This window comes from Cordyceps fumosorosea (genome assembly GCF_001636725.1).
Source record: "Cordyceps fumosorosea ARSEF 2679 chromosome Unknown scaffold_24, whole genome shotgun sequence".
NCBI lineage: Eukaryota > Fungi > Ascomycota > Sordariomycetes > Hypocreales > Cordycipitaceae > Cordyceps > Cordyceps fumosorosea.
In genome coordinates, this window is record NW_017387324.1 from 129707 (window position 1) to 146689 (window position 16983).

A 16983-nucleotide genomic window follows, 5' to 3' on the forward strand; every position below is an offset into this window, starting at 1 on the left:
GTCTTGCTATAACGTCCAAGCAGACTGCTTCTCTCCCCCCCGTCAGACCTCTACCGTCAGCCACCTCACCTCCCCGCCTCTGGGCTGACACCACGTATGCCTCCCAACGTGGCATCTTGGTGGCTGTCATTACGACGACAAGTCGGTTTTTTTGGCAACTTATATCCCATCTTCAAGTGCCGGCATTCAAGCCACACTCTGCAGCTGTCCATCCAGCTGAGCCACTGCCCACCCAAGCCAACTCTCCATTGGGCGCATATCAACGCGTGCCTCGCTTTAAAGAAGAAGAAGGAAAAGACCCTCGAGAAAAAATCGACAGACCCCCAGAAAGTTGTCGTCATGCATCGAGGCACAGCACCACCCCGAAAAAAAATGTCACCACAAATGGATCCGCAGTCGACGGCACACGATGCCGAGCTTAGCCACGCTCAGCGTTCTTGGCACCTGCAATTCTCCGCGGCCTATTCTACCTCTAAAAGTCGGAACATTCATCGCGCCAAGTAATAAAAGCCAATCCAAACTATTTACAAAGACACTCGTACACAGACTCTTTACCCCGGAGAAGCATTGCAGTCGATGGCTTCCCAGTTGTGAGTCGGAAACCTTGTCCTGCGCACTAGAGGCCTAGATATGACGTCGTCCCGTTCTCTCATCCCCGGTCAGCCAAACGTTAATATTCAACGACGCAGCCTAAGTAGATCCACGAACGGTTTCACCGTACCGTGTTTGCGCAAGTGCGCTGCTTAACTTTTCCTAGCCTGCGCATCTCCTCCCCGCATCGTAGTCGGCAGCCCCGGGTCTGCTTTTGATGTCAGCGACTTCATCAGCCAAGTCCCCGGGCGGTCAGGTATCGGCGGGACCTTGACGCCAATTCTCATTGTCCCAGATCTAGATCATCATATGTGCATCAGATGATGGCGTAGGTGAGGCCGTGCCGGGCCGGAGAGCCAGCCAATAACCAACCGTACCCTATACCAACAGGCGCACTGTGGCCATCTGTGTTTTTCCGCCCGGGAGCCCCTTTGCTTTAAGCGTTTGCTGTTGGCGAAATGAGAGTGAATACAACGCTTCATTCTCTTTTCACACTTTTAGATTAACAGCATAGAGCCTACGTATCTTTGCAGCGGACATTGGCCAATTTAGGGCAAATGGTCTTACATCAGAGCAATGGACATACCACATGGTATCTACGCACAACCATCCATGCATGTCTAAGATTGGCTGATTGAGCGAAATCGAAGATACTTGAGATTTATTGCCAAAAGAAGACAGTCTTTTACTAAAATTGTACACGTTGTTGCACTGCACCCATCTCAGCGTTGAGCCGGCGCAGGCCGCCGGTGGACCAAGCGCGACCCCAAGAAAAAACGCAGCCACTCTGACGTCGCCAATTTCCAACTCGCTCTCCCACCACATCTTCCACCGACATACACCACACATCCGCGCGCCATGAAGCGAGCGCATCGGCTTCTGCCGCAAAGCCCATCGCTCCTCCTCCACACCTCATCTCCTCGATCACGACCACCCCCTCCCGTCGCCGCCGGCCGCCGCGCCCTCTCCCTCCTCCAGCACCACCACCTCAAGCCCGCACACTCCTCCTCGCCGCCGTTCGTGCACTACGACTTCGCCGCCGCCGTGCAGGAAGAGCACCGCGCGCGCTTCCTCGCCTGGAAGGCCGCCGGCGATTCCTCGCCCGCGCCCCGTCCGCAGCTCCTCAGCTTCCAGGCGCTGCCCACCTACACCCTCGGCCGGCGGCAGCCCGCGCCCTCGCCCGCCGCCGCCGCCCGCCTCGCCCGCCCGCTCACCGTCGACCACGCAAAGTCTCGATACCAGTACACGCCCTCGGTGCGGCAGACCAGCCGCGGGGGGCTGACCACCTACCACGGCCCCGGGCAGCTCGTCCTCTGGCCCGTGCTGGACATGCGCTCCGCCCGGCTCGGCGTGTCCTCGTACGCGCGTCTCCTCGAGGACGCCACGCGCGCGCTGCTCGCCGCGCGCTTCGCCCTCGACACGTACACCAACCCGGAGGAGCCCGGGGTGTGGGTTGCGGGGGGCCGGGAGCGCAAGATCGCGGCGCTGGGCGTGCACCATCGACGGCACGTCACCGCGCTGGGCGTGGCGCTCAACGTGCACGTGCCGGTGGCGGGCGACGACGAGGGGGTCAACCCGTGGGCGCGCTTCGTGCCGTGCGGCTTGGAGGGGAAGCTGGTGACGTCGGTCGCGGCGGAGACGGGCAGGGAGGGCAGGGAGTGGAGGGAGGCGTGGGCTACGGATATGGAGGGGCTGGCGGAGGAGTGGGCGGCGCGGTTCGAGGAGGGCTTGCTCAAGGGGTGAGCTGAGGGTGAGCGGGTGGACGGTGGACGGTGGACGGTGGACGGTGGACGGTGGACGGTGGACGGCTGGCTTTTGTAAGATTACAGTCATGAGATACCCCGGCATAGATCTGTACAGCATACTCATTTACGGCGTTTACTATGAATACAGCTTGCGAAAATGATGTTGGTGAGACTGACAATGTCTACATGACGGGATATGGGGGGTTGACCTGGCTCTTTATCTTCTCAACTGCCACTGGCTTGCCTTGGAGAATTAACAGGCTGTGAGAGTTGACGCGTCAAAAATTGTAGCAGGAATGAGTCCAGCAGAGGCTTCATAGAAGTGTAGATGTTTGAGTTCGCACATTTATATAGGGCGATCTTCTTTTTCGCATATCTAGCATGTAATGGACCATCATGATCGTTGACAACAGACTTGCGTTCTGGCCCGTACCAGCAGCACACGCACCAACACACAAACGCAGGCACACAAAAGGACGCAGGCGGAAGGACGCACTCAAAAGGAAAAGGCCCGCCTTGCTTCTCAGCGTCGAGGCCGCAAGTTATGTCCCCCGACTGACATGACGTCCTCCTCCATCCCACCCATGACCACGTCCTCAATGGAGCGCACGGTCGATGGGTGGAGAGCCGCCGCGTTTTGCGCAGCCGAGGGGAAGTCCCAGACGACTGACTGCATAGGCGATGGGGACCGCAGCCTGGCCAGCTTTCGCTTGCGGTCGCCCGCGCCGACGGGTGCGCGGGTTTTGCGCACCGGCTGCTTTCCCTTGCGACGGTCCCGTGCGGCGACTCCGGAGTGTTCCTCACGTCCATCGGCCGCGGTCGGACCAGCGGCGGAGACGGCGACGGCGGGTCTGCGCACCGACTGCTTGCCCTTGCGGCGGTCCTGCGCGCTGACTTCGGGGTGACCCTTATGTCCGTCGGCTGCGGACGGACCGGCGACGCTCGGCTCCATAGTGAGAAGAGATTCTCCGTGGCGCATCGACCAGCGCGGCAGCGGCAGCTCCCCTTCCAGGACCGGTATTGGGCAGACCTGCGACGCAGGCTGGCTCAGACCATCGCCGTTGAACCATTCGAGTAGGCACTGTGCCGCCGTCGCCCGATAGCGCGGGTCCTCCCTAGCCATTACGCGCCAGTCGGGGAAGTAGTCGTTGCTGCGCACCATCGCGTGTACTTGCTCCGCCGGCGTGGGTGGAGGGCCGGGCCAGCCACTGCCCTGCTGGACGTGCACCAGGCTCACGTACAGGGCCCAAATGTCCACGCCGAAGCCTTGGTACTCGCCCTTGGAGATTTCGGGTGCCCAGTAGATGCACGTGCCACACACCGCCCTGGGTGCGTTGACGTAGCTCGCCGAGCCAAAGTCGCCGAGCTGGAAGTGGTAGAGCCCCTTCTCCGAGTCGACGACATCGTACAAGATGTTGTTCGGCTTCACGTCGCGGTGGCAGATCCTATTCACCTCGAGAAAGTCCAGAGCGCTGAGAATCTGACGAAGGACCTGCCTGTACAGCGGCGTGGCCACAAGTTTACGTTTTGTGGCGAGGCCGAACAGGTTTCCTGCGCGTAAAGGCATGTAGCAGTCGATCGCGTCACGCATCAAGTCTGAAAAGCCTAGCAATTCGATGATGTGAGCCTGCATCAAGCATTAGACGCTGCGGTGTGCCAGGGCGAGAATCTCGGTAGGATACGTACGTGATTACAACGGTTCAGTAATTTCAGCTCTGCGTTGACCTGAGCTCTTTCCTCCTCTATGTTGTCTTTTGAGAGGTTGATGGCTTTCACGGCTATTGATTGACCGGTTGCCCTGTCCGCGCTTGAATAAACCATGCCAAACGAGCCAGCGTCGAGCCGGGTACGGTAGGCCGCGTTCTCTTGCACTGGCGGCGCTGTCTTCGATTTGTGTCTTGTGATGTAACGTGTCTGGGTGGTCGTGGGGCGGATTGTTTCCTTGCTGCTGCTTGGAACATAATTGCGGGCTTCTTCAAGCGCCTGGGCGTGTTGCTCTATGATCTTTGCCCTCACGCCCTTGAATGTAGCTGGAAAGCACCAGCTAACCCGAAATCTGTATCCAGCAATTTCGAGGATGTAGTTGCTTGGATAGTCAAGAATGAGAGCCTCCGTGACGGGAATCAACGGGTTCTCTAATTCGTTCGCAGCTTCAGTCATTGTGGGCAACATTGCTGCGACATCGGATTCTTCAGTGACAGGTCGTTGAACTCTCAAACAGATAGCAGGCGCGGTCTGACCCAACACTTCAAACGTAAGGTGCTTTCTAGACACCCTATCATCGTGGATGACCAAGTCACCCTCACGACCGAGTGTTGCAATATGCTCCGCTCTAACTCTTTGCGAGTTGTGATAGCCGACTTCAAGGCCGAGCCTCGCGCGCCCAAGCGCTGGTGTGCAGTACGAGACAAATTTGAGATTTCTTTCGTCATCAAGAACCGAACGGGCCTTGTCATTGACGGGGATCAGGTGGAAGAGGGTGCGTTCGTGTGGCGGCTTGTCCTGTGCCTCCATCGCAACTCGTGCGCGCTTCGTACAACGTCGTCTTTGTCTTGTTGAGGGTGCTGGCGAGTGCTTGAGAACACATGGACACGGCGGTGCCCTAGAGTTTGGGCTGGAGCGACCATTATTACTGAGGGGAAGCGCCGGAAAGGCAGCTCGACGTGTGACGAGATGCAAGCTGCATGCATGGTGAGATGAAAATAGATACCAATTGCTGCCCAGCTCTAGGCGCCGAGCCCGTCAGGAAGGGGTGGGGCGCGGCGCCAATAAAGAAGGTAGGTGGTTGGTGGCTGGTGCATGCAGGACATGGTAACAAAGCAGCAACTGCACAAAGCCTGCCAGCTCGGGTCTCAGGCTCTTCCCTCTGCCATCAACATGCATTTCTACCTCCTGAACCCCTCGACGGTTGCGTTTTTATTAACATAGGCACCATTGGGGTATTCCGGCCACAGAACCTTTCGCCAAACTCACCACCGCAACATCGCGACATCCCTTTCCTGCAATGGCCTTATTTGAAGACCCAGGCACCCTGCGACGAGCAGTCGAGTCCAGCGCTGTCCCGGTCCTTGAGGCTTTGGAAGCCAACTCAGCATTGCTCGCCAGAGAGCGTGGTCGTTTTGATGCCGAGTCTCCTCCGCCATACGCGTCATCGACGGAGGACGACCCGGACCTCGACCCTGGCTACTTGCCGGACCGCGATCTTCAAAAAATTATGGACGCGCCTCTCACTGACGAGGAGATCGAAACGGTGGCAGAAATCGCAATTCAGCACTACTACGCCGGCAGGAAGATATGGGGAGAACACCGCGGTCAATTGAAATACTTAGAGAACGCTTTCGAAGTGCCTGGGCCCGATCCCCCGCTCACCTACTTACTGAGATCTCATGTCCACGAACATCGCCTCCATCTCCTTGCGCGTAGCGCCGTGAGAAAACGCTGGCAGGCATTAGGCGTATGGAACGACGACTGGGGTACGCTCAAGTCTGATGACCACCACATTGAGGGAATTCCGTGGCACAGCTGTACTCGCGGCGACGATGGTAAAATATTGGAATGGGAATGGGCAAAACAAGACATACCCCATGACGAGACTCATCCTGCCTGGCGAGCTGTCCTTCTACGCCGCGGGCTAAAGCGTGGGGAACACCTAGTCCCTCCCCCGCGCCGTAACCCTTCTCGCGACAGCTCGGCCGGCGAGAGGGACTCCTTCATCACATCGCGCCCTTGGTTCCAGTTCAGCCTCTGCCTCGCTGAAGAAATACAGCGCGCTAGCAGGTTGACGGCTCGACAGATGAGCCGCGCCAACCTGCCGCGACCTCTCCAAAGAGTCATGCGCGCACAGTGGGAGAAGCAAGGCCTGTGGAAGCCTCAATGGGACTTACACCGGCCATCAGTAAGGCCGGGCTGGAAATGGCCCCACGAGAGCCCGTCTCCAGAACCCGAAGAGTTCGAGGAGTATGACGCGGACGCCTTGGAGGAGGATTTATCGCCATTTGAACGCGATGAGTACAAGCGCCTTGGCCCGAAGCCACCGGAGAAGTCGGCGCTGGAATTTTTTCCATGGTGGCTGCAGGACTTTGTCCAAGAAAGGGAAGAGCATGAGACGCTCAAGCGGGAGGGAAAGACCACGGAGCCGCCCCCGAGATACAGTAGAGCGGCCGCCAAGGTCAAGACTACGGCGAGAAGGATCAAATCGTCGGCGGAACCAACTCGGAGGAGCTCCAGGGTTCTCAAGATGCAGGAAAAGCAGCAGAGGGAGCTGGCCGAGAAGGAAGAGAAGGAAGAGCAGGAGCGTCGTGCCCGCGAGGCAGCGGCGGCAGCAAAGCAGACGGCAAGCAAGGGCAAGACTACGGCTAAGGGGATTAGGCCAGCAGCCCGAGGTGCAAAGACGGCAGCTAAAGACACTACTAAGTCTATGGTTCGCGGCCCAAAGGCTGGTCTTAAGGGCACGGCGAAGCCTTTGGCTCGAGGTGTGAATGCTGCTGCCAAGGGCACAACAAGAACGACGGTCAAAGACACCAAGACTTCTGTTCGAGGCGTGAAGGCTGCTACCAAAAGCACGACGAAGCCTTTGGCTCAAGGCGCAAAGGCTACTGCTAAAGGCACGACAAGGACGGCGGCTAAAGACACCAAGACTCTGGCTGGAACCAGTGCAAAGACGGCTGCCAAGGGTGCCAGGACAGCGGCCAAAGACGCAAATACTTCGGTTCGAGGCACGAGAACTGCTGCGAAAGGCGCGACGAGAGCCGCTGCGGCCAAAGGCGCGACGACTAGCTCTGAAGGCTCAAAGACTCCCGCGCGAGGCACAAAGCGCAAGAGGAGGTGAAATTTTCGTCGTATCTCAGCCCTCCCCCCGCCAGGTGCAACAATCTTTGATCTCCTACCATCAGCCAGCTTACACCAACTTGCATACTAACCTAGGCCGCGTTGAGCGCTGCATCTTTTCATCCTTTTTGTATAGATATTTATTTCAGTTTTTTCTCGTCGTTGGTTAACTTTGAGTTTCTTTCAAAACAGCAAACTTTCCCCCCTTTCTGTCCATAACCCTGCTCGTCCCGTCGCTTTTCCCAGGACGCTGTGTCTGCCTGTCCATCTCCGCGTATCAGAGCGCTCAGAGATAACCAAGAAACCCCAGGATCCACCGCCTTGAAGCTTGGCCATTCGAGGCCCAGCAAGTGGTGCTCCTGTCGGCGGTTCTTATCCTCGGCCACATCACATGTTGATTTAAATTCCCGAAGGACATGGCGGATCAGAACACCAAATTGTCCAATTGTCTTGTTTCTTTTTTCTTTTCCAAATTGTTTCGGGGCTTTCGTGGCTGGGGCTGATTCAATGCATGTCGCATCACCCAAAATCCTTATCAGTCCAGTCCAAGTTAATGGCAGCCCCCCCACATGTGCCGACGAAGCGCAAGGCTCCTCCACCCCAGACTTGTCTCTGTTATCTTATCCTCCGCAAGGGGGGGATTTGTCGTTGGCCGATAAACGGTGCTCGAGTTTATTTGTCGTATGGTTCTTTTCGGGCGATGTCGGCTCTTGGGATGGTTATCCAGGGTGTCTTGTGGCTGGGTTGTTGAAGGAAAAGCCGTGTTAGTGGCCGGGGGACGTGGTCGGGAGGAACCTTATCTTTCAGCCTGCGGCGTATATATAAGAAATGGTGTCTCATCTTGTTGAATAAAGTTAATTTTTTGTTCGCAGATTTAGTTGGCTCGTGGTAAAATTGTAAAAGGACGTCCAAAATGACACAGACGGTGCCTCCGGCGCTGAGCCAGGGCTATGGCTACGGCATCGTCCTCGGCGTTGGCTTTGCCTTTGCCATCTTCATGGTAACGAATCCCCTTTTTTTCTCTCATCGACCGCCTCTAACATGCCCAGATCACCCTCACGCACATCCTCAAGCGCTACAACAACGAGGTCGTCACCTCGGAGATGTTCACCACGGCCGGCCGCACCGTCAAGTCCGGACTCGTCGCCTCGGCCGTCGTCTCCTCGTGGACCTGGGCCGCGACGCTGCTGCAGAGCTCCGGCGTGTGCTACCGCTACGGCGTATCCGGCCCTTTCTGGTACGCCTCGGGCGCGACCGTGCAGATCCTGCTCTTCGCCACGCTCGCCATCACCCTCAAGCGGCGCGCCCCCAACGCCCACACCTTCCTCGAGGCCGTCAAGGCGCGCTACGGCACCGTCACCCACTTCGTCTTCATCCTCTACGGCGTCGCCACCAACGTCCTCGTCTCGCTGATGCTCATCGCCGGCGGCGCCGCCACCATCAACGCCCTGACGGGAGTCAACGCCGTCGCCGCCATCTTCCTCATGCCCGTGCCCGTCGTCGCCTACACCTTTGTCGGCGGCCTCAAGGCCACCTTTATCACCGACTACATCCACGGGCTCGTGGTGCTCATCATCATCATCGTCTTCGCGCTGACCACGTACGCGACGTCGGACGTGCTCGGCAGCCCGGGAGCGGTGTACGACCTGCTGGTGGCCGCGGCGGAGCGCCACCCGGTGCCCGGCAACGAGGGCGGCAGCTACCTGACGATGCGGTCGTCGGGCGGCGTCACCTTCTTCGTCATCAACATCGTCGGCAACTTCGGCACCGTCTTCCTCGACAACGGCTACTTCAACAAGGCCATCGCCGCGCACCCGGCGCACGCGCTGCCCGGCTACGTCATGGGCGGCCTCGCCTGGCTGCCCATCCCGCTCGTCACCGCCACCACGCTCGGCCTCGCCGCGCTCGCGCTCGAGTCCAGCCCGCGCTTCCCGACCTACCCCGAGCGCATGACCGAGGCGGACGTGTCCGCCGGTCTCGCGCTGCCGTACGCCGCGGTCGCGCTGCTCGGCAAGGGCGGCGCCGCGGCCACGCTGGTCATGATCTTCCTGGCCGTCACCTCGAGCTTCAACTCGGAGCTGGTGGCCACCTCATCCATCTTCACCTACGACGTGTACCGCACCTACTTCCGGCCCAACGCCGGCGGCCGCAGCCTGATCTGGATCTCGCACGTGTGCATGGTGGTCTACGCGGCCATCATCTGTTGCATCTCCGTCGGGCTGTGGTTCAACGGCATCTCGATGGGCTACCTGTACCTGCTGATGGGCGTGCTCATCAGCGCGGCGGTCATCCCGGCGACGCTGACGCTGCTGTGGGACGGGCAGAACCGGTGGGCGGCGACGCTGTCGCCCGTGTTCGGCACGGCGTGCGCGATCGCGGCGTGGCTGGTGACGGCGAGCAAGTCGTGCGGCGCGCTGTCGATCGAGTGCACGGGGTCCAACACGCCGATGCTGGCGGGCAACGTGACGGCGCTGTTCGCGCCGCTGGTCATGATCACGGCGGCGACGGTGGTGGGCGGCTTCGAAAAGTACAACTGGAAGTCGATGGGCCTGATCCGGCAGGCGGACGACCGCGAGCTGATCGCGGCGTCCGGGCTGGACGAGGAGGCGCAGCGGGAGGCGGAGCGCCGGGCCCGGGCCAGCCAGGAGGAGGAGGAGGAGAAGCTGTCGCGTGCGTTTAAGATCTCGCTCACCGTCACCACCATATTGTAGGTTTTTCTGGACCCCTTTCTATGCTTTGTCCTGATACTAACAACGATCCAGGGCGGTCTCGCTGCTTGTCCTCTGGCCGATGCCCATGTACGGCTCGCGGTACATCTTCTCCAAGTCCTTCTTCACCGGCTGGGTGTCGGTCGGCATCGCGTGGATCTTCCTCTCGCTGCTCGCCGTCGGCGTGTACCCGGCCTGGGAGAGCCGCGAGACGCTGATCAGGGTGACGACGATGATGCTCCGGGGCGGTCGTCTGCCGAAGCGACAGGTCATTGATGGTGAAGCAGTCAAGGCGGAGGAGAGCAGTGGATCTGCGACGCCGGTTGGGCAAGGGCCGACGAAAGGTAGCACTGCTTAGCAGTCAAGACCCTTAGGGGGGGCGTAGATTACAATCATAAAGACTGCCTGGAATTGGGCGATTGGTTGTAGCAAGTAGCAAGCAGCAAAAGAGAAATAGCTGACAGGGACAAAATGCAAAAAGTATTTTCACTTCATCAGCATGGTTTCATTCGAGGAGAAGCAAAAATGAATTGCAACCAAAGTTGGTTGCCCAGTATGAGAATCGAACTCATGATCTTCTCATTTCACCGTATAAATACTAGTGAGACGCTATACCACTTAGCCAACCGGGCTTCTTTGTTGAGGGCCAGCTGCCTATTTTGGTAAATAAGCTTCTCGACTCACTTTCCTCCTCCATCTTCCTGTTTCTCCTCCGCCAGCCCTCCTGATTCCCAAGCTCGCTGCTAATCTTGCCACAGCCCGCGATCTCAGCCGCCACGCTAGTCAAGCCCATCATCGATGTCTTGCATCTTGCAGGCATGAAATTGACTACTCATCACCTCCCACGCTGTCCATCGCCTTCCTTCCATCCCATTGCTCATTGGCCCACTTGTGTCGAACCTTGCGCCATAACGACCAATCTATAGGCCCATCTTGCCATGGTCATACCATCTACGATGGCGACTTACGGGCTAAGCCTTATCAGTTGTGGTGATAAAAAAAAGCTGATGCACACACCTTGAGAAGCCCCGCCGTATGCCGAGCATCGTGAAGGAAAAGCGCGTCCGACCACCCGAGTGTCCCGACTTCAACTCTCCTCACCCACGGGTGTTCGAACGCGGTCGATAAACGCGTCGACAACGCACGGTCGGCATCTCTCCACGAACACACCTCGCAACATACTCTAAGAGCCGACCGTCCGCCGAGATGCATCCCGCCGCCGTCGCCGCCATGAACGAGGCGCCGTCCTCCTCCGTCGCGCCCTTCCGCGCCCGCCCGGGGCACGTCCACCGCACCTGGGCCGGCACCTTCTCCTCGCTCCCCGAGCTCTACATCCAGCCCGAGACCGTCGCCGAGGTCGAGCGCGCCGTCTCCCTCGCACGCCTCTGCCGCCGGCGCCTCGTCACCACCGGCTGCGGCCACTCCCCCTCCCACCTCACCTGCACCTCCAGCTGGATGCTCAACCTCGACGGTTTGCGCGCCGTGCACTCCGTCGACCCCGCCACCGGCCTCGTCGTCATGGACGCCGGCATTCGGCTGCACGCGCTCTGCGCCGAGCTCGACCGCCACGGCCTGGCCATGCCCAACCTCGGCAGCATCAACGAGCAGTCCATCGCCGGCGCCATCGCCACCGGCACCCACGGCAGCAGCGTCGCGCACGGGCTCATGTCCGAGGACGTGGTCGCGCTGCGCGTCACCCTCGCCGACGGCCGCACCGTGGCGTGCTCCGCCGAGACCAACACGGACCTGTTCCGCGCCGCGCTGCTGTCGCTCGGCGCGCTCGGCGTCGTCGTCGAGGTCACGCTGCGCGCCGTGCCCGCCTTCACCCTGCGCTGGCGGCAGACCATCGACTCCGATCGCAAGATGCTGTCCGCGTGGGAGGACGGCGTCGGCGGCGCGGGCTCGCTGTGGACGCAGTCCGAGTTTGTCCGCGTGTGGTGGTTCCCGCACACGCGGCGGGCGGTCGTCTGGCAGGCGGACAAGACCGAGGAGCCGCCGCGGGAGCCGCGCAAGAGCTACTACGACGGCGCGCTCGGGTACTACGTGTACCACAACCTGCTGTGGCTGGCGCAGTTCGCGCCGCGCATCCTCCCCTGGGTCGAGCGCTTCGTCTTCGGCATGCAGTACGGCTTCGCCGACGGCTCCGCCACCTCGGGCGTGCAGCCCGGCGCGCACGCCCTGCTGATGAACTGCCTGTACTCGCAGTTCGTCAACGAATGGGCCATCCCGCTCGCCAAGGGCCCCGAGGCGCTCCGCCGCCTGCGCTCCTGGCTCAACCGGCTCACGCCCGCGGACCCGGACTACGTGCCGCACAACATCCCCTTTTCCGCCGAGGGCCTGTACGTGCACGCGCCGGTCGAGGTGCGCGTCAGCGACACCTCCCTCACCCAGGCGCCGCGGCCGCTGCTCGACCCGACCGTCGAGGACGGGCCGACGCTGTACCTCAACGCGACGCTGTACCGGCCGTACGGGCGCGACCCGCCCTGCCGGGGGCGCTACTACGAGGCGTTCGAGTGGCTGATGCGCGACATGGGCGGGCGGCCGCACTGGGCCAAGAACTTCGAGGCCGGCCGCGCGGAGCTGGAGGCGCTGTACGGAGAGCGCCTGGACGCGTTCCGGCGGGTGCGCGACGAGGTCGACCCGGAGGGCATGTTCGTCGGCGCGTGGCACAGGGAGAAGGTGCTCGCGGAGGGGGCCAAGTTGCCACTGGAGGAGGCGGAGACGGCGAGGGGGGCGATGGCCGGCGGCGGGCTAATGACGCATGGGCAAGTGTAGACGACAACGGGACTATTTTTTATTATAATATTTTGGCTTGGTTTAGTCAGAGAAGGGGATTATTTATAAGTAAGCGTGTTGGTTCATGCTTTGCGACTATATTATGTTATTGCAGTGCTGAGCGCTGTAGAATTTTCTTTTTCATTGCGAGTGTATATCTTTATATATTCAAGACTTGAGATGGTTAGATCTCCGCGTTTCCATGCTTGCGCGCCTTCTTCCTATCAAGAGACTTGTGCTCGTGGCAGTGAGGAGCGTTCCGTCACCTTGTCACCGGAGGCACTGGATCTGTGGGTGGGAGTGGCTTCTGCTGCATGTCCACTTCCTCCAGTAATGGACGAGACTTTTTGATCCAGTAACATAAATGGTGTCGGCATCAGCTTGCAAGCGTCCACAGACAGCGACTCAGCAGGGGGACCCCTCGCAACTTCAGCAAGGTAAATGCCAAGGTCTCTAGTCGTATCTCTTTCGCAAAAGCCATCAACGACTCCCAGGGTGCCTTCTCAATCCTCCACTTATCAACTCATGTACTGAACTCCATCCACGGGCACGCCACCATACATCCCATGGCAGATCAGTCGAAGGCTGTTCGTCCACAGTTGCTATTGTGCCGAGAGGCATCTCTTCGGCCAAAATTCCTGCATTAAGGAATGCTTTAGCATCGACCTGAACTGATGTAACAGGTACTTGACCACCTCTTTCCTGTCCTCAATTTCGTGTTCCTCCCGCCGGTGTTCACGTTCCCGCCAGTGGTCCCTCTCCGTGTCGCGCGGCCAATAGTTTCGAAAAATCGGCTCAGCATTATGTTCCTCAACTAGGAACTTGACCATGTCGAGATTGGGCCTATACGCGAAGACGGCGGCTGTGAAAGCGTTGCCATAAACGCCATGCTCAAATTGGGCATTCACATCCGCACCTTGCTCGACCAAAAACCGAGCACAGTCCATCTGATTAAAGTCGACAGCCGCCAGCAGCGCACTACCATACATGGTGCTCCTCGGGATCATCTCATTTACCTCAGCACCGCTACTAATGAGAAGTCTGACGCCTTCGACGTTTCCATAACATGCCGCGACGAGAAGCGGGCAATTGAGAGGCATCGTCGCAGCTAGTGGCTTCACATGAGCACCACGTTCAATAAGGAAGCGAGCGCCTTCCATATTTTCAGAGGCCAGTGAGGCACATAGAGGATTTCCAAAGTAATCGATCATGCGCATGCGGAGATCCCGCCTTGGACCAGTAGCCAAGGGATTGATCGCGACGCCTTTGTCGACCAAGATTTCCAGTTCGTCAACCTGACCATTGACAGCAGCCCATATGAGCGCTTCATCATGATTACATGTCCGTTTGACGACCTGACGAACAGCACTTCTGCGCTCATGCATGTTCTCAACACCAGGGTCCGTGGGCTGCTCTGACATCTGTCTGACCTGCTCCGGTATCTGTCTGACGAATTCGGCTATGCGATGGCCAGGAGAGGTCTCTGCCGCCCAGCAAATTAGACAAAGATCGCCCATAATGCGATCAAGTTGCGCATGGTTTGCCAAAAGCAGCTCAAAGAGGTCAATGTCTACCTGTCTGATGGATATATAAAACGCATTGTAGTCGACGCGCGCATGAACTCGGTCCAGGTTGCATCCCTGGTCAATAAGTGAGCGGCTGAGTTCCAACTTTGTACGTTTACTGCAGATGCTGCTAGAATGTAGCCGTTAATTAATACGGATCATGCTATTTGGAGAATCTTTATGTCAACATACATAGTCAGCAGCTCATACGATGATACCGCCTACACACATGTTGGCTTTGTCCTCAACGGCGGTTACAGAAAGTGCTACAGTGGCTAGTACAGAGGACTTTGCAGAACCATGTGGCAGTTGGTTGTATGCGAACCGGTTGCCTCTCTTAAAAAGCACATAGGATGATTCGAAATTCTATGAAGATTCACTGACCAAAAACATTCAATCTGTTGATACACAACGTCCGAGGTCTGCTTTAAGATGTTACACCACATCCAAGCCATATGATACATATCACCTGGCTCGGCCCTACTGTCGCTTCTCAATGGGGGAGCTGGTACCGTTGTCTCTACCTCCGTTTGGGCACGGCAGCTTGCTGATTCCTGAAAAAAAAAAGACAAAAGTCCAAGTATTCATTTTGGAACAGAATAGTCTTTGACTAGAATTTCCTGGAGCCGAACAGTCACATGTCGTCAGTCTTTTCGGCAGATATCGTTTACTATGGCAGCGACACAGAGCAAACACAGCAAGTAGAAATCGATCATTAATTTCTTCGCTCTTATTAGTATTTGAAAAGCGATTGAAATGGTTAAAATGTAGCATAAATAGTATTCCAACTTCTTGTTTAATTAATTGCTCTTGCGCGGACAGCCAGCATGCCACATTCAGGCTGCCGCAGATTGTGGCAGCAATTTATTTGCCCCAACGCGGCAACACGCGCGGGGCGTCGCGCTCACCAACTTGTTTCTTGCACTGAACCTGACAGGCAGACAAGACAGACTTTTGACGACTGACCTTCCGAATCGATTAATTCTCATCCGTCTGCATCGCGATTAAATTAGCATCGAGTCAATTTGACGACATCATCGAGTGCGCAAACAACTCCACCCCTCCAGTCGCGTCTGGCTAGCTAGGCCCATCACCGTTTGCGCCACGCCATCTTGTGCGTTTCGACCACTCACGATGCCGCAATATCGCATTGGTATGTCTCCGGGCCGGTATCATACTTTCCGATTATTTACAGAATAGAAATTTCCCCCAACAACCGTGCCGGGTGCAAGGACGCCGTCTGCAAAAAGGGCGCGATCAAGATTACCAAGGGCGAGATACGATTTGGCACCTGGGTCGAAATTGACGGACGCGGCAGCTGGTCATGGAAGCACTGGTACGGTCCCCTACGAGGCGCGCTCAGTTAATGGATCCCTGCTAATGGATGCCAGGGGATGTGTGTCGGGCGAGCAGATGCAGCGTCTGCACGACCAGTGCAGTCAAGGCGACGATGAGTGGGACTTTGAAGAGATTGATGGCTACGACGAGCTCGAGTATGTAGGCGCATCCGAACCTCGAAATCGCAGGCTAACAGCTCTAGGGCCAACGCCGAGGTGCAGGACAAGGTCCGTCGCTGCGTGAAGCAGGCGCACATTGACGCCGAGGATTTCAAAGGTGTACGTTCCTTGTCCGCCGCCCTCGTCTCTTTGCCTAGCTAACTTTTGCAGGATCCTGAAAAGAACAAGCCCGGCCAAAAGGGCATCCGGCTCAACGCCAAGGAGAGGGCCGCTCTCGAAAAGGATGACGAAGAGCCCAAAACCAAGAAGCGCGGTCGCGACGGCAAGGCCAAGGGCAAGAAGGCGAAAGCGGAGGATGACGAAGATGAGGACGCGCCACCCGCCAAAAAGGCAAGGGGGAAGAAGGCAAAGGCAGCTGATGACCAGGATCAAGATGAGCCACCTGCCAAAAAGCCCAAGGGCAAGAAGGCCAAGGTAGCCGACGACGACGACGACGATGAGCCCCCCGCCAAAAAGACCAAGGCTGCTGCGAAAAAGACCAAGACCAAGGATGAAGACGGCGAAGACGACGCGCCTGTGACCAAGGCCAGTGCCGGTCGCGGCAGAAAGGCCAAGGTGACCAAGGAAGAGGCCGACGACGACGAACCTTCTCCTGCTAAGAAGACCAAGGCCACGCCCAAGGCGAAAAAGGCGAAGCAGGTCGACGAGGAAGACGAGGAGAACGAAGCTCCTCCTACGGCAAAGGCCAAGATGACCAAAGGTAGAAAGTCTACGCAGGCAGTCAAGGAGGAGGACGATGAAAACGAGCCCCCCTCTGCCAAATTGTCCAAGACTACACTCAAGGCCACTCCCAAGGCCACCCCCAAGGTCAAAAAGTCTAAGCCTACAGTCGAAGACGGGGAAGAGGACGAGGATGTGGCTGAGGCTGAGGCTCCTCCCGCCAAAAAGACCAAGACCTCGAGGGCCAGAAAGTCGGAGCAGGTCAATGACGATGACGCGGAAGCGGAGCAGGAGAAGCCCAAGCCCAAGCGCCGCGGCCGTCCGTCCAAGGCATAATTTACAATTTAAAAACCAGCAGTTGTATTGTGGGCGTTGAGTTGTGCTGTGTTTGGAGTTGTTGGAGCGGCATGTGAGGCGTTGTGTGTACACATGGCAGCGGCGATGTTGCCTAAGGATTGTCGAGGTATTGCTCTATGGAGCTGTATTACTAGCTTATGTGTCTCTGATAATAAACCATATTTCTTGTAATTTAATCGTATTTTCGTCGCGCACCTGTCACTTCGTCGCAGCTTCAAGTATCATCTCGCCGTTTGCA

At 58.0% G+C, this 16983-nt stretch overlaps 6 protein-coding genes across 6 annotated transcripts; 5 read left to right on the plus strand and 1 right to left on the minus strand.

Annotated features, from left to right (window-relative positions):
• Nucleotides 1–1449: 1449 nt before the first annotated feature.
• On the plus strand, nucleotides 1450–2334 carry ISF_07770 (Octanoyltransferase; the record flags this gene model as incomplete). The annotated part of the gene is made up of 1 exon (XM_018851373.1): nucleotides 1450–2334. The coding sequence occupies one exon, from the start codon at nucleotides 1450–1452 to the stop codon at nucleotides 2332–2334; it is 885 nt and encodes a 294-aa protein (XP_018701389.1).
• A 525-nt stretch (nucleotides 2335–2859) lies between these two features.
• Nucleotides 2860–4496, minus strand: ISF_07771 (Protein kinase-like domain protein; the record flags this gene model as incomplete). The annotated part of the gene is made up of 2 exons (XM_018851374.1): nucleotides 2860–3963; nucleotides 4023–4496. The coding sequence occupies 2 exons, from the start codon at nucleotides 4494–4496 to the stop codon at nucleotides 2860–2862; spliced, it is 1578 nt and encodes a 525-aa protein (XP_018701390.1).
• Nucleotides 4497–5340: 844 nt separating this feature from the next.
• Nucleotides 5341–7164, plus strand: ISF_07772 (hypothetical protein; the record flags this gene model as incomplete). The annotated part of the gene is made up of 1 exon (XM_018851375.1): nucleotides 5341–7164. One exon carries the CDS (start codon nucleotides 5341–5343, stop codon nucleotides 7162–7164), a length of 1824 nt encoding a protein of 607 aa, XP_018701391.1.
• A 912-nt stretch (nucleotides 7165–8076) lies between these two features.
• Nucleotides 8077–10229, plus strand: ISF_07773 (urea active transporter; the record flags this gene model as incomplete). The annotated part of the gene is made up of 3 exons (XM_018851376.1): nucleotides 8077–8163; nucleotides 8213–9870; nucleotides 9926–10229. The coding sequence occupies 3 exons, from the start codon at nucleotides 8077–8079 to the stop codon at nucleotides 10227–10229; spliced, it is 2049 nt and encodes a 682-aa protein (XP_018701392.1).
• An 848-nt stretch (nucleotides 10230–11077) lies between these two features.
• On the plus strand, nucleotides 11078–12646 carry ISF_07774 (L-gulonolactone/D-arabinono-1,4-lactone oxidase; the record flags this gene model as incomplete). Its single annotated transcript, XM_018851377.1, has 1 exon — nucleotides 11078–12646. One exon carries the CDS (start codon nucleotides 11078–11080, stop codon nucleotides 12644–12646), a length of 1569 nt encoding a protein of 522 aa, XP_018701393.1.
• A 2699-nt stretch (nucleotides 12647–15345) lies between these two features.
• Nucleotides 15346–16724, plus strand: ISF_07775 (Zinc finger domain-containing protein, PARP-type; the record flags this gene model as incomplete). The annotated part of the gene is made up of 5 exons (XM_018851378.1): nucleotides 15346–15364; nucleotides 15412–15547; nucleotides 15603–15704; nucleotides 15752–15827; nucleotides 15879–16724. 5 exons carry the CDS (start codon nucleotides 15346–15348, stop codon nucleotides 16722–16724), a joined length of 1179 nt encoding a protein of 392 aa, XP_018701394.1.
• Between the last annotated feature and the right edge of the window lie 259 nt (nucleotides 16725–16983).